This window comes from Phoca vitulina, unplaced genomic scaffold, assembly GCF_004348235.1.
Source record: "Phoca vitulina isolate PV1807 unplaced genomic scaffold, GSC_HSeal_1.0 scaffold85, whole genome shotgun sequence".
Taxonomy (NCBI): domain Eukaryota; kingdom Metazoa; phylum Chordata; class Mammalia; order Carnivora; family Phocidae; genus Phoca; species Phoca vitulina.
The window spans coordinates 3,126,983-3,148,957 of record NW_022589788.1 but is presented as its reverse complement, the minus strand read 5'-3'; the positions used below and the strand labels follow the sequence as shown (position 1 = coordinate 3,148,957).

Sequence of the window (21,975 nt, the reverse complement as noted above, 5' to 3'; positions counted from 1 at the left end):
TCTGCTCCCCCAAGCTCCTCTAGGCGGGGACAGGCGGTGAGGCCGCGGCTCTGCCCGTGGGCTCCTGCACAGTCCGCTGACCCCCCGGGCCGTGCCGTTTAACTGTCCCCGCGGGGAGTCCAACGTGGCTGGGGTCAGCTGTCACTCGGAAGCAGCGAACCCGGGACAAGTGCTTGCAGACTGCGAGCACTCGAGGGCAGGGCCGTCACCTGTGAAGAGTCCGGAGGGCCAGCCCCTGCCCCCAGCCCCTCCCCCTCTCCCGCGAGCCCCCACCCCCACGAAGCCCTAAACCATCAGGTCCAGCTGTTCATTTCTGCTGTGCTCTAATTCCTGAGGGTATTTGCACAGGAGCGAATCATGGACACTTCAGGCAAAAACCGAACTCCTCATTGTCCACGCTCAGACCTCAGTTCAGGGCAAAGAGCCAGGGCCTGGGGATGGCGCTGGGTTCCGGGCCAGCCCCAGCACAGCTGAGCCGGGTGACCCAGGGCATGTCTCTTGGCCCTGATTGCCCGATCCATCAGAGAAGACGGCAGGAAATGACCCGTGTCAGGAGCCCGGGTGTGGTGGGGCGAGGAGAACACGGCTCATCTGCCTTCGGAGGCCAGCAGCTCCGGGCGTATGGGGCCCCACCGCCCACCGTTTCACATGTGCTCACTCTGAACACGGGAGGGTACTACTCGGCCAAAAAAGGCAATAAACGCATCCTTTTTTTTTTTTTAAAGAACCTACTGTGTGCGGCCGGCTTGCAGAAGGTGCACAGCAAGGGGCAGCTGTTCAGGGGTGAGCAGGAGGGGATGCGAGATAAATGCGCTCCCCCACGAGTCAGAGTCAGCACGCTCTGTATTTTCACGGAAAAGCAGCCCCTAACCGCCCCACAGGGCAGAGCAGCTCCCGCCCCCACGACCCGCCGGACACCATCCTTCCCCTGCACGGCCCGGGTCGTGCTCGGCGACCGCTGTGCCAGCGCTGGTTCCCCCGCCGGGAGCCCTTCCCCGGCAGGACGCCCTGCCGGTCCCGCCGCATGTGCGTCCCCGGCCTGCAGCCTGTCTCCTGACTTTGTTTATAGAAATGGTGAGCGTTCACACAGTCACATCTGACCACTTTTTCTTTTTTACGGCTTCTGGTTTCCTGTCTCAAGAAGGCGCGTCCCATGCCGAGGCTACACATGCATTCTCTCTGAAATTTTCCTCTCGTGCCCGGTTGCTGCTCAGGTCACCGTATGGGAAGGGGCTGTGTCCTCCTGGGGCGTCCGTGAGCATCCAGCCCAGGCCGTGAGAGCTGACCCAGGGCTTGCTCTTCGCAGGCTCTGGGATCAGAGCCAGGCGAGGCTGGCCTCTCCCGACCTTTTCTGCCGTGTGACTCACTGAAATGCTGCCACGGAGTGCTTTAACGAAGGTGTAAAGGTGAATTATTTCTAAAACGGCTGAGCCCCTGCTTGAGGTCCGGTGTCAGGGTGCCGGGCACAGGCCAGCAGGCAGGCGTGCAGAGGGACGGCACGGAGACCCACAGCCACCTCCAGGCAGCTCTTCGGGATTCGGACGCAGCGGGAATGGGTGCCTCTTGTGCCCTCCATCTCTTTGGGGCCTTGGCTTGTGACTCTAGGGAGGCCCTCCACTTCCACTTCCGAGTGACAGCCTGATGGGCAGGGAAAGGGGTGACATGGGACAGGCTAATCCACCCCCATCAGTGTCCAAAAGACTAAGCCTGCTGTGGCCCCAGCCGTTCCGGAAGGATCCTTGCCACGCCTCCTACTTTGGTCGCCGTGGCACTGAGGTCAAGTTTACTGATGGGGGCCACCTGCTGAATTCCTATAAGCCCTGGGTTCCAGTTATCCATCCAGGCCTTTCCAGTCAAGACGCCATCCTGTTCCCTCACTTGCACACCTGGGGCAGGTGTGTCCAGCAGGTCCCTGGAGACAATGCTGGCTTTGCTCCTGACCACGTCCACCCAAGCACTGAAGCTGCCCATCACAGTGTAACGGGAGGGGTCGGGGTTCATTCAGAGGAGACGGGCAGATGTAGATGCTGAGTTCTCAGAGGACATGAAATGAGCCTCACAAAACAAGGCCAAGAAGGAACGACACCAGTTCTAGAAACTTCTTATGTTTCCTTTATCCATGGCCTCCCAAACGACAGCCGTCACCCCAGATGGACTGGATGTATGGGTCACAACAGGCCAGATCCTGATGCCAGGAGGTGTTTTAGAGCAGGCTGCCTTTGTGCGGTAGGTTCCGGAATGTGGGAGCCAGCCCAGTCCAAGCATGAGAACCAAAGCCACCCTGGGACCATTCCCACCAAGGCTCCCTGAGAAGGGCAGAATGCCCCGAGAGAAAGCAAGTGTGACCTCGTGTGAGTCACCAAGCTGCCGCCAGGCGGCTGAGAGGGACCAGGGCTGGGGCCCCACAAGCCAGCGTCCCCGCTCCAGCCGCGGCCAGACGCCGCCAGGCACCCTGAACACGACACCCACAGTCCAGCGAGGTCCCTGCAACAGACCAAGGTGCAGAGAAGCCACGCTCCCGCGGCCACAGGGGCCGGAGGGCTCGGCCGCCACCACCACGACAGGCAGCTTACCGAGGCCACGGCAGTGCAGGAATTGGGAGTGAATCAAACAAGCGATTTTTTAAAACAGACATATACCTGACTGTTGTTTCTTGCTTCAAAGTCATTGCTTCCTGATCTTTTCTCTTGATTTAATTTCTGATAACTCTCGCGGAGCAGGTAACAAACCAACCACTCGTAAGCCGCCAGGGGAACTTCAAAACAAGAAACAGAAAAACCAAAAGTAACCATAGAGCATCTACCGTCTGCAGAGCACTCCCCCGGGATGGGCGGACGGGCAGCTCGTGGGCACCGAGCCATCTTCGGGACGAGTCCGTGAGACATGGACACACGAGGGCACCCCGCGTTCCACACTGCTCCAGCAACCAGAGGCCAGGGGGCCGCGGAGCCACCTTTGGGGTGAGCGCCTTGTTTGGGAGGGCTGCAAATTCTGGCTGGGGCTCACATGCGTCATCTGCCGGGACACGGTACATCCCCTCAGTGTCACTACGGATTCGCGGGGACAGCAGGGCACCTTTGCGGCAGAGGACGGGCAGGCGGCAGGAGGAAGGGGTGCCCGTTCCCTGGCCAGCCCAGCCCTCGGCCTCCCTGGGGCTGGAGGGCAGCTGAGCTGGGCGTTCTCACTGGCTCCCAAGGAGCCCCTGCCAAGGAGCTCTGAGGGAGGAGACAGAGTGCAGATATACGGGCCGGCGCTGGAAGGGATAGAAGGAAGACCCACCGGAGAGACTGCAGGGCGCCCCCCCGACCCCTGTCCTCTCCCTGCCCCCAGCGCTGTGCCACATCTGTGGGCCCCTCTCCTCCTCATCACATCTCCGCCAGGGCTGACACGGCATATCCTACGGACCAGGCAGGTTCCAAACTCCCCACAACACCCTGCCACACAGAGCTGTTAGCACCCTCCCGAGGAGGACCTGGGGCACAGAGGGAGTGGGCAGGAGTCGTCTGACCTGGACACACAGCCCCGAGTCCACACTTTCACGCCCCCCCACCCCGGCACAGAGTCGGGCACAGAATTGGGCACCGGGGTGAGGCCACAGGGCACGGGGAGCCCTTCCGCTCAGCAGCTGCTCTAGGCTCAGAGTTCCCAGGAGGGACCGTGGGGACCTGGCCACACTGGGTCTGGGCCCAAAGCCTGGGCAAAGGGTCCTTGGGATTGCTCCTGCATCACACAGCCCACTCCCAGGAAGAAGACGGGCAGCGCCCTCTGGGGTCCCATCGCAGACCCTCGACCGGATCAGCACAACTGAGATGTCCGTGAAAGAGCAGACAAACCACCTCATGGACTGCAGTTCCTCTGAGGTCTCCTCTCACAGCCGTCCTCAGTCCAGAGTCCTGTCATGCGTGGTAGCTCCAATGGGAGCCCCAAAAGACATGCTCACGTCCTGCCCCAAACCTGTGAACGTCTTCCTCGGGAAAAGGCAGACGTAATCAGAGAGGAGATCCCCCGGGAGTGGGTGGGCCCGAAATCCAACGAGTGTCCTACTAGGATCAGAGGAGAGATACACATATGGGCGAGGCCATCGGGGGGACAGGGGCGATGGAGCCCAGGATGCCTGGGGCCCTGACCCACCATCCCGCCCAAGCCTCTGGAGGGAGCGCAGCCCAGCCCACACCTTCTGTCCAGACTTGCCAGAGAGAAAACATTTGTTTCCAGCCCTGCCCACACTCCCCAGGGGACACCGCCACAGCATCCAATGTCCCCAGACCTGCCTCTCCTGCCCCACCTCCTGGTCCTGGGGCTCCCGGGCACGTCCGCCAGACACTGGACTCCACGAGCGACACCGGAACTCAGCGTCATCCCACCTCTTCGCCCTGACCACCGGGGGCTTCATTCTCACCCAGCCGTCCATCCAGCGAGCCCCTCAAGGCCGGCCAGCCACCCGCCGACCACCTCTCTGGCCTCCCACCCTGCCACTCTCCTCTCCAGGCTGCCTCTGCCTGGGTCCCCATTTCCTGGCTGATCTCCCCTTCTGAAGCAGGGCTCTGACCTTGGTGTGCCCAGAAAGCAAGGCGTGGATGACTGGCCCCAGCTCCCTGGCTGGCACGGCCCAGGTCTGGGTGTTGCCTGCTGTCTGTCTGTGTTCCCACACCCTAGCGCTCTTGTGTGGCTGGATGTCCCCACACGACCTCCTGTAAAGGTACAAGACCGCCAGGGAGCCGGCTGCTGGGGAAACAGCTAAGCTGTGCTGCACCCACGGGGTGCTCAGAGTGGCAGCCCCGGCGGCCCCCAGCCCCCAGCACGAGTGAAACACAGCCCAGGCCCTACTAGGCTCAGCATGGGGATGACCACATCCCCCCGTGTACTACAGGGGAAACTGAGGCTCGGAGAGATGAAGTACCCAGCCCTAGGTCACGCCGACTCCGGAGCCTGAGGTCCCATGACTGCACCACAGGGCCCCACGGAATAGGATGCGACGTGAGCCCACTGCTTTACACACATGTGGCTGTTGGAACCACGTACGCTGAGCCACAATCATTGAGTATTTTTGCAAATCAGCCAACTTGAGAAAAACAAATGGGCCTCATATTGCCAAGTGACAGTGCAGATCCTGAAATGCACAGGAACATTTGTGAGGCCCGTCCTCGGCACGCACGCCTGCGTGTGAATCAGAGGAAGCAGAGAGACATCCGAGGACCCGAGCCATGCCGGCCTCCCCCCAGATAAACGACTTGTCCCTGAAGGAAAACTCCTGGACCTTCCCGACAGGCTACGCTCGGTCCTGCGAGGTCCCGTGTCTCTGGTCCTACAGAGAGCGAGGCTCGTAAGATTTCACGGAATCTTTACTGCGGATCCCACCGGCTGTGGCCAGGGCTGACACGTGGGGTGGGAGGACCACGGGCCCTGGAGCCGAGGGGCTGGCCATGTACCACAGGCTCCCTCTCTGCGTGGACAGTGACGTCAGCACCCAGTGTCACTTTCACCAAATGAATTCTGGTTCCATTTTTTTCCTCCAGAAGATGTTTCCACTTTGTTGGATCTTGCAAAAACCAGGGCTCTCACGAGAAAAACAGATGACGGGGCCTGGCATGCGTCCTGGTGCAGAGGCGCAATGCGCAGGAGGGGGCCCCGCGTGCACGGAGTCCGCGAGGGAGGGGCTGCAGCAGAGTGCCCGGCGCGGCCAGAAGCCGCCAGACCGCTTGTTTACTATTTGGTTTACAATGGGTGATGGTTTTAGGGAAAGAAATTCTGGTTGGGTTGATGTTATGAGAAGCATGAGCTCTTTTTCTAGTGTTTTCTGTAGCAACTGTTGGCTGGGGCGCTCTGAAACCGTCTGGAATAGACCCTTAAGTGTGTCCTGCTTCCTGTGGGCACCTTACGAAGGCAGGTGAAGGCCTGCCAGGTGGTTATCGTCAGGAAAGGCATGACAAAATGTGGCAACCAACCAGAAAGAAAGCACTTGTGATCAAGAAGCTTCCCGGATGATGATGATGATGAGGGAGGAAGCGGCCGGGATGTCGCCCAGCCCGGGTTCTACTCTTGCTCCGACCGCTGGCGTGGACTGGGGTGGACCGGTCGGTGCCACCGGGCCCGGTCTCCTCTCGGGAAGATGGGAGCGGTGTGTGCGGCCCAGCGGGGCCGAGCGGAGAGTGAGGCGGGTGCCCTCAGCACCCACAGTTGCTGATGCTGTGATGCTACGGGCTCTCGGCCCCTGACGGGCGGGTGGGCAGCGGCCCCCAGGCCCAGGGGACACTCGCTCTGGGGTCTCCTGGTGCAAGGCCAGGTGCCCTCCTCCCATGCCAAAGGCCCTCGGTGGAACAAGGGGCGTGTTCGAGACTCCCGAGATGGAGAGGAGAGCACGCGTGGTCGTGCATACGACGGCGGCCGGTGGTACCGGGCACGGCGCTGAGCACTCCACAGTGTTAGCTCCCGCGTCCCGAGGGCCTGACGGAGCGGGTACAGCCAGCAGGCCGAGGCGGGGAAGGGGCGCCCCCTCGCTCTCCCGCAGGTCCCTGGGGGGCTCAGCACAAGGGCAGCTCCTGCCCGGCCCCCCAGGGGCCGTCTCCAAGGGGCGTGAAGCACGAGGCCTTGGTGCTCACGGGTCAGAGGACGGCGGGATCAGTGACGTTTCAGCTGTGGCTTCAAGCGCTCGGGGAAGGTGGGGGCACAGGCTCGGGCAGGAGCTCCATCCCTGCTCCTTCTGCAGGTCTCAGCCCCGCACACATCAGGGGGCTTCCAGGGGCTGTCAGGGAGGACGCCGAGCTTCGGAGCACAACAGGCTCGGCCGGACCCGGGCTCTGCGCTTGCACTGTGGACGCGCTGCCGGACCTCCCTGAGCCCGGGCGCCGGGGCAGCTGCAGAGGGAGGTGACCCCGGGACGGGACCGGTGCCTCAGCAAGCCCCCTCTGCTGGAGCCGCTCCACCCGAGTCCTGGCGGAGCTGGTCCGCCCCCTCCGCCGCCGCTGCCACCACCCAGTCCAGAACACCCTCTCCTGCCATGTCCCTCTGTTCCCACAGCTGCCGGAGCGGCCTTTTCTCCAGAGTAACATTTGAGAGTGAATAGTCACAACGAACACACAGACCCAAGTCGGTGAGCAGCTCTCTTGCTCAGAGTCAAGTGTTTCCCATGGCCCTGGACGACAGGTGCACCCCAGCGGGTACATCCCTCCCACGGCGCCCCTGTGGCCACCGCGTCCTTGTCACTGAGACCCCAGACAGGCCGTCCTGCGTGGGCCACCGCCACACAGCCCCTGCTCCCTGCACCAGGCCCGCCCCCATCGGACTGCAAAGCTGCGTGAGAGCAGGAACCTGGGTCTCGCGGGCTCTGCCTCGCAGCCAGGCTGCACACCGATACTTGTAGATCAAAGGGGCGACCAGCATAAGGGCACATGCCGTCTGTAGACCGAGTACATTCTGCACTGAAAACGCATTTGCTTGTCGTGTGCTCCTACAGCCCGCGCTCATTTCTCTGAGGATAGACCCCGTGGGGGAGAAGCGGGTCTCTGCCGTTCCCCCCTGTGCATGGCGGCGGGTATCCCATGGTTAGGGTCAGGCGCTCAACAATCACGGCCAAGCGCGATAAGCATGGAGCCCAGTGCTGACTGCAGCTGAGCCTGTTTGGGGCTGAGAACGGTGAACGTGCTGTGGGGCGGGGGCCACAGAAGTGAGGCCAGTGAGGCTGGCACGTGCAAAGGCCCTGAGCAGGAGGGCCCCGGGTTCCTGTGAAGACAGCTCAGTCACAGGCCCTGCCGCCCAGCGAGGCAGGGATAGGACCCAGAGCCTCTCCCTCTTCATCCTTAGGGAGAGTCAGCGCCTAACTCAGCATCACGCCCAGGGAGGTGCTGGATGAACCCCTGCTGCACAGCGGGCCCCAGGGATCACAACGGGAGGGAAACAGGGAGACGGCGTGCTCACCTGAGGAGTCCAGGCAGCTGTCGACGCTGGGGCATGTGAACCTCTGGCCAAGGATATCGGGATAGGCTTGCAGGAAGTCCACAGTCCTCAGAGGGCTCTGGAAGTGAGCGCCACCTACAAGCACACCCAGGACCCGGAGTGACCGGAGCACCCCGGGAGCTGGTCAGTCATGTTTCGTAGCACATTTCCTTCCTGCAGACACAGGGGCCTTGTGGGGCGAGCTCCCTCGGCAGGGCCGGGACGGCTTGCCTGCGTGAGCCAGGGTGGGGCCTCACCTTGGACGTGGCGTGCCAGCAGGCTGAGCAGATAGCTGCTGGTCTGCTGCAGCAGGATGTTGTTGTCCCCCTCATACGTGCAGTTGGGGTCGTTGTCGTTCCTGAGGTCACCCAGGCGGTTCACTGCAATGAAGCCGCATGCTTCGTCACTTCAAGTGCGCGTGCGGGGCAGGGACCAATGTCCCGGCCGGCCTGATGGAGACACAGCACTCCCAGGCTGCCTGGGCCCAACCACACCTCCTCCCTGGCTGGGTCCTCCCAACCTCTCACCCAGCTGCTCCGTCTTTAAGGAGACACGAGTAGCCACACAGCTGAGCCCGTGAGGCCCGCGGCGCCGGCTCGAGAAATGCCCAGGGTTGTTAGCATACCCCTCTCCCCTGCGGACACTGAGCCTCGTGCGGTCAGCTGCCAGAGCCCTGGTGTGGGGGTCACTGACGGACGCTCCAGGGGAGCTGCCTACCCTGCGGGGAACCCATCTTTTTACACAAGAAATTTCAAATATCTCAGGGCGCCTGAGTGGCGCCGTCGGTTGAGCATCGGACTCTGGGTTTCAGCTCATCACGATCTCACGTTATGAGATCGAGCCCCGCCTCGGGGTCCATGCTCAGCACAGAGTCTGCTTGGGATTGTCTCTCTCCTCCCTCTGCCCCTCCTGCTTGTGCATGCTCTCTTGCTCGCTTGCTCTCAAAATAAATAAATAAATCTCAAAAAAAAAAAAAAAAAGAAAGAAATTTCAACTATCTCAAGACAACTCTCAGTTTTCTTCTGTTGTCTCTCCTGCCAGTGAAGGGACCCGATTCCTGCACATACTTTATAAGGTACACTTTCTAGACCCTCTCATCTGGGTCTCCTTCCTCTGATGGAGAATGTTCTCCACATGTGAGGCTGGGTGGGACAGGACGAGCCAGAGGTTAGAGGAGTGGGATTCCCATGCTCACACGCTGCTGGGTACAGGGCCCGAGAGGGTGTGAGATGTTCCGCAGCAGCCATGGGGCTTGTGGTCACCTGGGACACACTGATCGTTTTCCGCCCCGACCCGCTGCCCCGTCACAGACCACTCTACCGAAGCAGCTGGGCGTGGCCACTAACAAACAACTCGCAACTGATACTGAAGCTGGACCAGGCCCGTCCCACCCACCCCACTGAGCTTGGCCTTGCTGGTTTCAGCCCCGCGTTGGACCCACGGCAGCTGACTCGGGTGTTCGTGTTGTCTGCGGGGCTGCCCGATTCCATTTCATAATCTCCTTAAAGCCCAATAAAGCGAACTATTTATAGCGTCTCTCTGAGCCGTGACAACAAACAGAAAGTACAGAACGGTGCACAGAGGACGCGACATGTAAGTGCCTCGGGCGCAGCCACGGTCTCCCGTTGGTCCGTGGGTAACGGGGAGGCAGCGTGGCGGGAGCCGCCCGCACGACGAGAACCTGGGGCGGGTCCTCGCTGGAAGCACGTACTTACCGCAGACCATCACCGAGATGGTCCAAGTCGGCAAGAGCCTAAGATGCGTGTGGCGCTGTGAACTGAAAACAAGGCTTCCGCCGATCCTGCTGTCTGGAGCGCCTGGCGGCCTGCTTGGGCTAACTAGGTTGTACCAGTCACTGCACGTCGGCTCACGGGACGCTCACGAGGAACCGCGGCAGCTCCAGCAGTAGTACAAGCTCCAACAATAGCCTCAGATAGAAGCCACGGGCTACGCGACGTGCCACACGCCCGGCTCCGTGCCGACTCAGTGACCACGGCAGGGACCCGTGTTGGCGCACACTCTGAGCGTCCCCATGTTACAGAGAAGGACACCGAGGCCCGCGAGGCTGGCTAGCTGGCCCAGTCGCGTGGCTCGCGGGCATCAGAGCAGAAGCTCGTCCCAGGCCGTCCGCTGCCCACTCTCAGCCACACACCAGCTGCCCAAACAAGGCCAATGCCAGTAAAAACCAACTCCCTTGCTCTAAGTTTAAGAATTTTTCACCAGGACAAAACTTGGTGCCAGATTACTGCCAAGTCATTAAGCAAAGAGTGACAATTCTAAAGAACAGATTATCCACTTTCTGCTGGGGTTTTGGCGGGCTCCTTCACATGGTCTCCCCGCTGCTCCCCGGCGTGGGGGTCACTGACGGACACTCCAGGGGAACTGCCTACCCTGCGGGGAACCTCGGGAGACCAAGGAACAGGGGGCAGCAGCAAGTGGAGGTGTCTGTCTAGGCCAGGGGGTCGGCAAAGCTGCTTTGGGAAAGGCCAGCCAGTGAGCATTTTAGGCTTGACAGAGACGACTCAACCCGGGTGTCATGCAAGCACGGCCACAGAAAATGCATGAACGAGTGGGCGTGGCCATGTTCCAATAAAACTTTATTCGCAAAAACCAGCGGTGGCTAACTTCGGCCCACAGGCGGTAGCTTGCTGACCCCTTGAGTCAAAAGTAGGGCTACGGGCAGAAAACCATCACACACTTCCAAACCTACCGGCCAGATAGCCATGTCCTCCGCACGCCTCCCGGCATTCCTGAATTCCCCGCTGGGCGGTCCAGGAGGCCAGGGGCTTGCCCGCCGACGCCAAGGCGTGGATCTCACGTCCGAGCTCTGCCTTGGGAGAGGAAATCCAACAAGAACAGGTGAAAAGAGGCTCCGAACCAGAGGTCAGGGGTCACTTCACCCCTAGCGTCAAAGGCTTGTGTCCCCTCTAGTCTAATCCAGGACACCCGACAACTGCAGGAAAAAGAAAGAAACCCAATTTTAGCTGAAAAGGGGAGATTCATCTCAGAGGGGATACACTGTGGTACAAATGGTTTCAGAGCCATGAAAATGGATGGACCTGAACTCTGTGCAGCGAATAAACACCAGGGGCGTAAGGATGATCATAGATGCAGAGCACAGAAGCAACGAGTGCGTTTCGACTCGGTTTATGAGACGCTCCTGAACCCAAAACCAAGCAATATGCTGCGGCAGAAAGAAAAGCAAGAAGCCACACAGGAGGTGGAGACAGGGCTCCCCTCCGAGGAGGGGGGCGGGAGGGGACCGGTTCCCAGGAGACTGTGCAGGGGATCGCGATTTCCAGTCAACTCTGCAAGGCTCTCCCCAGCCAGCGTCTCCGGGCCTTATGCGTCTTATAGATATCCTTCTGCTTCTACCTAACGTTTAATAGAAATAATTAAGAGAAAGAGACAAACACACGTCTGCTAAATAGGATGATCCCTTTTACCAGTGTTTTCAACTTGAACTAAGGGCCACTTTTAGGTGCTTCAGTGAAACCCCTGAGTTTCAGAGAGAAAAAGCATGCTTACACTTTATAACATTATTAACAGGAGAACGATTCCAATGTCAGCTGGTAGAAGTTTCGGTGACTCATGCTGGGGAAAAACACGTTTCATCCTTGCATTCCCAGGGACCGTGCCTTGCTGAGCAGCGCACCCTGCTGGCCGTCTCCACACCCCCCGCCGCCTCCCGACTCCCGGATGTTCGTGCAGAATATTCCAAAACGTGCTAATCTGATACAGGCTTTTTAGGGTGTTGTGCATGAGACCGATCTGCAGTATTTCTAATCTGTTTTCAAATGCGTTCCTCGTGATTCACATTTTACTCACACCCAGGAGGCAATGCGAGGGACCACGGAAAGGCGGTTATAAACCGTTGATGCAGAGACCAGCCAAGGATGACTTTACACAGCGGCTGAGCTCAGTGGACGCTCATTTCTGGCATAAATCCTTGACTGTCAATTCCAATCCCGTCAGCTGGATTCAGACCTTTACAGGGTTGTTTACAAAAGGATCAGAACCATGAAATCTACTGAGGGGCCGGTAATGCGGATTCTGCAAAATCATCATGTTCTCAAAAGGAGGAGGACAGCTGAACTCACAGGCTGGAATCGGAGTCACGTCAGCACATCCTTGAGAATCGGGAATACGGACAGTGCCCACACTGTCCAAATCCCAGTGAGGATTCCAAGAGCCTGAGCGGGCGGCCACAGCTAGGAGCGTCTCAGAACCCCACAGGGCCGCCACGGACGGACGGATGTTAGGAAAGACAGGCTGAGCCAGTGCTGTTCGACCTCAGTGCGAGTTAGTAACAATAAGCCTGCGGAGAAAAGAACATCACCTCTCACCTGCCTGGCGCCTTGGTCTGTCCCCATGAGGCCTCGCTGCAGCTCCGCCAAGTCCAGGAAGAGCGACTTGGAGAAGTGGTCTAAGGCATAGGCGGCGGCCAGATAGGGCAGCAGGCGCCATCGCTACGGTCAACAAGATGCTCGCGTTAGCGCACCACATGTCCTGGCGGGAAGCCCACCCGCCCCTGCGGAGAACAGCCTCCCCCACCCTGCGGAGAAGCCCTCCCGAGGGCCGCTGGCTGTGATGCCCACAGGAGAGACCAGGGGCAACCGGTCAGGAACAGCAGCATCCTGCTGCTGCAGCCACACTGAACGGGAAGGCCCTCCACCCTGACGCGCGTCCGACCCAGCCGGTCCGTCCCCCGCCGGCTCTCACCCACGGGCGCCGCCTACCGGGCACCGCGCTCACCGTCTCCGCACACGGATTCCTGGGGCCTGTCAGCCCACCTCCAACTAAGGAAACCAGCCTACCGCGCTGGCATGCGGGGCGGGACGGGTGACAGCTTGTGCTTCGTGTGCCTACCAGGGCTCAGGCAGTCACCCCTCAGCCAGATGGGGAAACTGAGGCTCGCAGGGAGCTGGAAGTCCCCCGAAGGCAGGGGGGCGGTCTCTTGCACATGCACCGCTGCATGGATGGAAGGGGCGTTGAGGAAAAAGCAGGAAAGGGCCCGGGAAGCTGTCACCGCCACCATCTATCGCTTACTGCGTGCTGAAGGCCAGACACCCTGCGGGCTGCTCTCCACGGACTAATGTATGTAATCCTCACGACCAGCCCATAAGGAGGTATTATCAGCTCTAGTTTACTAACAAGGTAGCCAGAACACAGAGAGGTGAGGTACCTCGCCCAAGGGCGCACAGACAGCAGGGTGGAGCGGGGTCAGGAGCCCAGGCACGTGGCTCCAGCGGGCTCTCTGACCGCTGTGCCAGCCTTGACCTCACAAAGGCCACGGGATTTGTGGTGGAGGGGACAATGTGTGCCCCACAGTCATGAACCAGATATTCTGCTTCTCCTCATTTATTATTAAAACAGGCTGGCAACCATGGTAAGAAACGTTAGAAAAAACGGGGATTCTGTTACGATTCCCTCAAGCTCTCCCTCGAACGCACCTGTGCCTACACAGAGCTTGGCCCGAAAGCGGGCCAGACTTGCTACTGAACTCAGACAGGAACCCCGTTTGACCCTCAATGCCCCCTCGCCACCATGCACTGGGAACAGCAGCCCCAGCCCACCTGGTGAAAGCCAAGTGCGTGAGGAGGGGTGAAGGCCTGGTGTGAGGAAATCCTGAAGCCTAGGTGTGGGAAGAAGGGCTGAAGGCCAGGTGTGTGATTAGGCATGTGAGGAAGTCATAAAGGCCAAGGATGTGAGTTAGTGTGAAGACCAAGATGTGTGAGGAAATTTGAAGGCCAAACGTGTGAAGAGTGTGAAGGCCAGGCAGGTGTGGAAGGAGTATCGGGAAGTGTTAAAGTCCAGGAGGCGTGAAGGCCAGGCGTGGGATGAAAGCTTGGTAGCATATAAGCACCATGAGCATCCCCTGGGATAAAATGTATCTCCCTTTGCCAGGAGCTAAGCAGCTTCTTGGTGTTGCCGCCTGGGCCCCCCGCCATCCCAGGGGCCTCTCCCCTGAGGACCGGCAGGACGGAGTGTCCCTCCTGCTACTCTGAGTGATGTCACAACGGACAGACTGAAGGCCCAGCTGCTGGGGCTGGTGATTCCCACGAAGGGCACGTCTCAGGGACATTCTGAGTGACCAAAGCGCGTGGCCGCGGGAGTGAGAGGCCACCGCCGGAGGCTGCAGCGTGCTCACACACACACGGAGCGAGCGCCTCACCAGAACGTGCTTCCTCCGAGGCCCTTATTTTGGCCACTGACGAGAAGCCTGTGCCCGGCTGCCCGGCTGCGCTGGCGGCTGCTCTGCGGACGTGTGCGCCCCGGCGGACGGGCGCGGCAGCGGGACGTGCCAAACCCGTACCTGCGTCTGGTACTCCAGCACTGGCACCTCCTCCCCGTCCGAGGGCCCAAACTGACACCGAGTGGCTGAGAAACGAAGCGCGATGGAGACGGCCAGCTTTAAGTTCACGATGGACATGCCCACGATGGCGACCCGGCCCAAGGACAAGGTGCCCAGGGACGCCCCGAAGCGCTGCCGGTCGTCCTGTGGAAGAAAGGTGCGTGGTGATCGTGCGCCAGGCGGCCGGGCGGCCTCAGGGACGGGAGCACAGGGAGATGGAGCTGCATCACTCCTGCAGCGGCCACAGGGCTCAGCTGCCAGGCCCGTCCCCGGGGCGCCCCCGACCCAGGGCTCCAGGCCAGGGCGGTGGGGCAGGCCGAGCTCCAGCGCTGCGGGGGTCTGAGTTGTGGCTGGCGACGGAGGACGGAGGGGACCGGCCTGCACGAGTCCACCCCTGGCCGCACTCAGTGCACGGGGACCCCGGGCCGAGGTGCCGCCGCCGCCGCCGCTGCCGTCCTGTTCCCGCGACCCCCTGCCCCCGGAATTCCTCCCTCCCCATGGAAGACAACCTTCCGAGGGCGGTGACGGTCACTGGCTGTGTTCCCACGCAGGGCGTGCTTCTCCGCGGCGGCCCGCCTTAACTCCTCCGGCCATCCTGGCCTCCCTCACCTCTTGCCGCTTCTCCTGCCTTCATTTCTCTTATTAACTGGACTTTTCTTCCCAAGTTACACGCCCTGCGGTACCTGTGCGGCAACCTTGCGAAGGCCGGACACCAGTTCCGACGCCGCCACGCGGCCACGACGTCGTGCTGCATCGTCGCTGGGGAATCTGAAGGCTCAGGGAGCAACACCCCGGGGAGTCTGAGCCGCACCCCTCTCTGGACGATCTCAGAGTTTCTCTGTGGAATGTTGTCATTTCTCTACAGCGCCCCACGGGCCCTCCGTCAGGTCCTCTTCCCTTCCCTCGTGAGACTTTCCTCATCCTTGCTGCTGCCTTCCCTGCCCTCACTTCGCTTCAGCCTCTCCTGTGCCTGTGAGGACCCCTCACTCGGGCTTTCCAGCCTCCAGCCTGGCCCCCGCTACGCTCATCCCCTCTATCGTGTGCCTTCCGCTCCCTCATTTCCTACCAGCTTCTAACGAATGGCGACTATTCCCATTGGGAAGAGACTCAGGCTGCATGTTGCTGACTGCTCTCCTCACCCCTAGTGTCCCTAGCATGCTTGCTTCCAACCCCGCTGTTCCAGCTCCAGTCAGGTGGTGCACGGCGTCGGACAGAGTCCTCTGAGGCTCATGTGCTCCTGGGGACATGGCCACCCCAGCTGTGAGCTCAGGACCTGCTCCAACGTGGGCCATGGCCATCGTGTGTGTCTACCCCTCAAAAGAATTTAGGGATGCGGTGAGCCCCAGACACCAGAGAACACGGTCACCCCCATGTGGGATGGTCTGCCACGCAACCTACGTCCTTAAGCCCTTTGGGGGAAACAGCACCAGCGAGGGGCAGCCTCCCTAACTAACCCTGGAGAACTGGGGGGTGGGCAGAGGAGTGCACATCCACGGGCAGTTGTCGGCCAGCGTCTCGTCATCGTGCCCAGGACCCTGGGGGTGCAGCCGACCCCAAGTGCCACCTTCCTTGTTGGTGGCACTGCGGCCTGAACCAAGAGCGGCCTGCCACCGGCCAACCAGCACAGGCGGTGGGTCTCCAGGCACGGCCAGGGAGTGTCCTGTGCAGCACCTTCTACCCACGAACTTCCCCGGCTGGAGACACCTGTACCTTAAAGGGGGTGACGTAGGCACCCTCGGGGGTGACGTCTCCAATCCGGTTCAGGAGGTCTTGGCGAGGAATTCGAACCTTGTGGAACACGGCAAATCTGTGCAGATACGGCAGGAGTTCCGGTTAAACAGGGCTCCGGCCCTGGGGCTTCTCTCCTCTCCCCCGAGAAACCCAGTCAAAGAAAAGCAAAGGAAAGCTAAAACGCGACAATCCCCCCCAAAGAAAGAAAACGGGAGAAGGCACCAGAGACAGGAAATTTCAACACATTTTTCTGTCTAAAAGTAGGTTCAGGAAAACAATGTGGCGGGCATGTGGCGGGGCTCTGTGCGGAAGCAAATGGCCGTGTACTGGTAACCACGGGGCCAGGTGCCTTACGCCACTGGGGCTAAGGTGAGGAGTCAACAGAAAAGGGGGCAACTGATTTCTTTAAAGATCAGAATCCTTGGTTCTCACCCTTCGGTCTCGTACCAGGATCCACAATACGATGTGAAAAACTAGCAAACTAAGGTTTGAAAACTCTCACGTCCAACAAAAGAACGGTGTTAACCGTATCCATGCTCCGAGGGCACACAAACTCGTTTCTTTTGAAAAGCTAAGAAGACTAGAGGCTCACTCACACATCGTTATAGATCTCTTGTGCATTAGTAATCAAGGATATTTGTTAGGGCTGTCAGGTTGGGAAAACTTTTTCACAACAATCTAAGGGACAAGAGTATTATACAAAGGAATGGATGCTACATAAACTGAGCAAAAACCCCAAACCATCTTAAGAATATTGACAGTTCCCACAGCAACTTATCTGATTACCAAGAGCACTTTCAATGTCACCCAGAATGTTCTTCTAGCCCACAGGAGGCCATGGTTGAGAGCACAGCGTCACCAAGCCCGAGAGGGGAGCACCCCTCTTTGCTCACACCAGCTCCTGCTCGAATTGCGGTTACCCCCAAGATGGGGCCAAGCACCCCATTAAAGCCGGGTGTCAGCTTTGCCCAAGGAGGGTCCTGACCTCCCCCTCCCCTCCATCCATGTTCATTCAGCCCCCACCTCCTCTGGTCCGGTTCACTGCGACAATCACCCCTGGGCTCTTTGCAGACCCACCTCTTCAGCCCGTCCTGCACAGTAGCATGGGCCTTTCCAAACCGCTGATCAGAGTGGTGACACCTAAACAAGTCCCTTTGACCCCCCAGCCCCACCGTCCTCCCTGCCTCCAGCCACGTGGCACCTGCCGTGACCCTCAACAGGCCCGGCTCTCCCGTGATCCCTGCGGAGGCAGCCCTCAGAGCGCCGCCACCTCCTCAGAGGCCCATCATGATTCTCCTCTCACTCGGCCTGCAGCGGGTACTGGTGGCCCCCTGGCACCACTACAGGGTGGCCCCATTCTGTGGCAACGGCCCACTGTCCACGTTCTCACTGAGCCACCTCCTTCTCCTTGGCAGTTTCTGTGGATCTCATTGACCCTTTTACAATGGGGCCGTTGGGCCTCACACCTGGAAGATGCTTACTGAGAGCCGTGCAGTGGGTGGACAGCGGGTGAGACACTGTCCCCTGGGTATCGCTCGTCTCTCCACCATACCCTGGGTCCGGGCCAGCCTTGGAGGAAAGATGCAGCACACCGTCCAGGACCCCCAGGGAAGAGCAGAGACCCGGGGCTGGGCGCAGGGCGGGCTGGAGTAGCCCCTCCCAAATTCCTTGGAAAGCATCTGGAGGATCTGCAGGTGAGGAATGCCGGCCGGCCGCCAGGCCCCTGCCGGCATCCGGGCAGGAGGCCAACCCCTGCAGGTTGCCCTCCCAAGTATGAAACAAAGGTCAGCTATAGACCAGCCGCTCTGCAGGCCCCGCTGGGAGCATCTGAGGCCCTGCCCAGGAGCGGCCGCTGCGCCTGGGCCTCCGTGGGGCCGCTCCGACCGGCCGCAGTGGAGGCCGCCCAGGCAGTGAGTTCAGATATCCACTTTTTAAGAACAGCCTGGGTGCCAGCACCCCTGGAGTGTTCCCACTTATTACTTGAAAGCTGAGGAATGCTTTTTCAAGCACAACTCTGTAAACTCAAAGTGCCCTTTTTAAGGAATGGAAAATCCTCACCCGTTCTTGCCACACGGAGATAGAACAAGTCTGAATGTATTTATACTTGTGAAAATATGCCCTCGAGTTTAACTGAAAGCAAAACTTCACATACCTCTTTTGAGCACATGCAGATCACGAAAGCTGTTCCAGAAACAGTCAGGTGGTGGCCAGGCCAGTGGGTGTGTGTGTAACACGGCGTGTGTGTAACACGGCGTGTGTGAGACAATGTACGTGAGACACAGGGAGGGTGACACGGGGCTGTGACGAGGGGTGTGTGTGTCACACAAGTGTGTGTGATGTGGGTATGTGTGACACGGTGTGAGACGGGCTGTGTGTGACACGGGGTGGGTGACACGGGGTGGGTGACACGGGGCTGTGACGAGGGGTGTGTGTGTCACACAAGTGTGTGTGATGTGGGTATGTGTGACACGGTGTGAGACGGGCTGTGTGTGACACGGGGTGGGTGACACGGGGTGGGTGACACGGGGCTGTGACGAGGGGTGTGTGTGTCACACAAGTGTGTGTGATGTGGGTATGTGTGACACGGTGTGAGATGGGCTGTGTGTGACACAGGGGTGGGTGACACAGGGGTGGGTGACACGGGTGGGTGACACGGGGTGGGTGACATGGGGTGTGTGTGATGCGGGGCTGTGCATGACACGATGTGTGTGAGACACGGGTACGTGATGCAGGTGTGTGTGACACGGCTCCACGGGGCAGGTGAGGCGTGCGCCCCACAGGTGTCTAGGAGGGCCAGGGAGAGCGCTGGACGGCCCACGGGCTGACAGCAGCAGGCGTCTACGTCCTGAGCTAGCACCCTTGAGTAGCGACCCCACAGAGAACACTGTGACCACGAGGTCAGGGCATACACTCACCCGTTGTCTACACCATTCAGCCCCAGCTTCTTCCCGATGTCGCCAACCATCACCCCTGGCATGGGAAGAAGGGTCTTGGGGTTCCGAATCTGCACAATGCACAGAAAACAACAAAAGGCAACCATTAGGACCTCACGGAAATGAAAACCAATGTGTTAAAAACCCTCAGGGACTGAGCCCCAGACTCCCTTCCTATATCTGTGGGGGAAACTGTGTCCTCAAAAACGTGATCTTATTTGGAGCTAGGGTCTTCACAGCTGTAATTAAGCGAAGGATCTGGAGATGAGGTCCTCCCAAATGACCCAGGTGGGCTCCAAATCCAATGACAAGTGTCCTATAAGAGACAGAGAAGATGCGGCCACAGGCCCAGTGACTTGGCGGCCACCAGGGGCTGGACTGCCCCCTGGAGCCTGGGGGCGCGGGCGGGGGGTGGGGGCTGCCCACACTGGCGTCAGATGCCCGGCCCCCAGCTCTGCGGTGCTGGGCCTCTGCGGCAGCTCCGGCACCGGGCTGGAGGAGTACTGCGGCCTCGGGTTTATGCGCCAGGCTGCCGCCGGACCGGGGCGCACGCGCGCGGGAGGAGACAGAGCCTGAGATTAGTCCTGTAGGTCTCTGCTCCCAAAGCGGGTTTCCATGAATATACTTTCCCAGACCCTACAGATGTAGCTAGTGGATGGTTCCTGGCCGTGGGAGTGCTACGCCAGGGACACGGGGCCGCACCCGAGACCACCGGTACGGTAGCGACTCCCAACCCTCGCCGCCGGGGCCGGGTGTCCCGTCTGAGACCCTCTGGCTGTCCGTACTGGAGGGCACCCTGGGCACACAGCGGGTGGAACATGCCCACCGCGCACGGCTCGGCCCCACAAGAGGCTCACCCAGCTCAAAGGTCCACGGCACAGGGCAAGAAACTCTGCTTTAAGGAAACAGTGTGTTTGTGCTATTGGAAGTTTAGCTATTTGCAGAATTGCTTGCTTTCGTTTATTTTGGTGGAACAACCATCTGATTTGATTGAATGTCACAATAATGGTATTTCAGATAAAAACAAAGGCTGAAGTCCAAACATAAATGCTCTTTCCCCCTTCCTCATCTTTCAGTAAGCCCCGGTGAAGATTCGGATGCTAACTTTTCATAACATTTTGAAATTAAAAAAAAAAACAAAGTTGGAAAGGAAGTGCATGTGGAGAGAAGATGCACTGAAAGAAAATAGGTTGGCGCTTTTCGAGGAATTACAGAGAAGAACAGTGTGGGGGCAAGTCCCGGTTCACGTGGAAATCGATGACCATGCAGTTGCCACAAATCCTGAACTAACCTCCCAGTCAAGGAAAGGGAGCGGACCAATGCCCAAAGCGGAACTAGTTAACGTCATACTTATCACAAATAAATGTGACCATGTCCATTTACAATTTGTGAGGTCTGCCAACCTGACCTGAGCAAACAAACCTGTGAAAAATCACAGCCCTCCACCAGATCGGCTACAACCCGTAGCATGTGTCGCATCTCTGACTAGCCTGGTGAGTCCTCGTTTCATGCTCTCCTCAACGAGGACGGGGACACACGCCACCCACGAGCCCTCGCTTGGCGCACACTAGGCACGCAGAAATGTCCTGCTGGATGGAGGGGCGACACGGTCCCGCCGGAGAGTGAAACACCACAGATCTCTCGACTGAAGGGCCGGAAACTCTGAACAAAGTGAATGCTAGCCCAGTCTCCACAAGAAGTTCACTTCAGGTACAAGCCTGTACTCACAGAAGCAGTGCATGGTGGCCGGAGGTCATGAAAAGCGACATCTGGGCTTCAGTGGCTCAAATGTGAACTGAAGATAAGGACACGAGCAACAAGGCGGAAAGGGACCAACCAGACTTCACTGAAATTAAAACCCTTCATGCCTCGAAGGACACAAACAAGAAAACAGAAAGACAACCTATGGAATGAGAGAAAATCATCTATCGGATGAGGGTTGAGTCTCCGGGACACGTGAAGAGCTCTCAGAACTCAACAGTAAGAAGAAAAACCACCCAATTCAGAGCTGGACGGAGAGGCACTGATGGACGACAGCCTGGCCACGCGATGGGAGGACCGTGAGCCACAGCCCACAGCGAGCAGTGCAGGAAGGCCAGCAAGCACCCGGTGGCAACGGGCCAGGGCTCGATCGGTGACTGTCAGCGTCCCTCGTTTCTGTCCTGCTAACCAGCCTAGGACCAACCTGACGAAGCCCAGCCCGATCCCCTGACCAGGCTCAGGACTGCCGCAGCCTCCCGAGGGATGGTGGCCGCCCCCCTGCTTCAGCCAGCTCTGGGCAAACAGCCTTTGCCTTTCCCTTGGGTAGGGGAGTGGGGGTGGGCTTAGCGTAGTTCCACAGGGCAAAGGACTTAAACAGACATTTCTCCAAAGAAAATACAGGAGCGGCCAACCAGCACACGAAGAGAAGCTCAACGTCATAGGTCATTATGAAAATGCAAACCAAAAGCACAACAAATACCAACTCATGCCCACCAGTGTGCTTATTTAACAAAAAGGAAAATATGTATCAGGGAGGTTCTGAAAAACCTGGGACCCTCATACACCGCAGATGGGAATACAAATTGGTGGGAAGTGTAGAAAGCAGTATGGCAATTCCTCAAAAAGTTAAGCACCGCATCACCATAGGACTCAGCAAGTCCACTCTTGGGCGTCTACCCAGAAGAATGGAAACAGGGGTTCAAACAGACCCCTGCCCGTGAGTGCTCACAGCACTGTTCATGGCAGCCAAAAGGTGAAAACCACCTGAACGTCCATCAGGAGGCAAGTGGATACACACATTGTGATCGAATCCATACAGTGGATTATTCAGCCTGAAAAAGTAAGGAAATTCTGGGACCTGCTACGGTATGGGTGGACTTCAAAACCATACTACGTGAACGCAGCAAGACAGGAAAAGTCATGCTGTAGGATTCCTTCCACGTGAAATGTCCAGCAGGCAAACCCACAGAGGCAGAGAGCAGATTAGCAGTTGCCAGGGGCTGGGTGGGGGGGGGGGGGGGGGGGGGGGGGGGGGGGGGGGGG

General features: G+C 59.1%; 1 protein-coding gene across 7 annotated transcripts in view; it reads right to left on the bottom strand.

Moving 5' to 3' along the window:
* ACOX3 (acyl-CoA oxidase 3, pristanoyl) overlaps positions 1 to 21,975 on the bottom strand; it is a 42,363-nt gene that overhangs the window by 9,669 nt on the left and 10,719 nt on the right. For 5 of the 7 annotated variants that reach the window (XM_032395610.1, XM_032395608.1, XM_032395612.1 and 2 more), the window contains exons 7-14: positions 18,934 to 19,022; positions 15,998 to 16,094; positions 14,249 to 14,431; positions 12,279 to 12,401; positions 10,643 to 10,763; positions 8,190 to 8,312; positions 7,915 to 8,028; positions 2,640 to 2,755 (exon numbers count right to left, since the gene is read on the bottom strand). In XM_032395610.1, the coding sequence (XP_032251501.1) occupies positions 2,640 to 2,755; positions 7,915 to 8,028; positions 8,190 to 8,312; positions 10,643 to 10,763; positions 12,279 to 12,401; positions 14,249 to 14,431; positions 15,998 to 16,094; positions 18,934 to 19,022 (966 nt within the window). The remainder of the gene's footprint in view (positions 1 to 2,639; positions 2,756 to 7,914; positions 8,029 to 8,189; positions 8,313 to 10,642; positions 10,764 to 12,278; positions 12,402 to 14,248; positions 14,432 to 15,997; positions 16,095 to 18,933; positions 19,023 to 21,975) is intronic. The other 2 variants (XM_032395611.1, XM_032395613.1) reach the window with 1 other exon arrangement.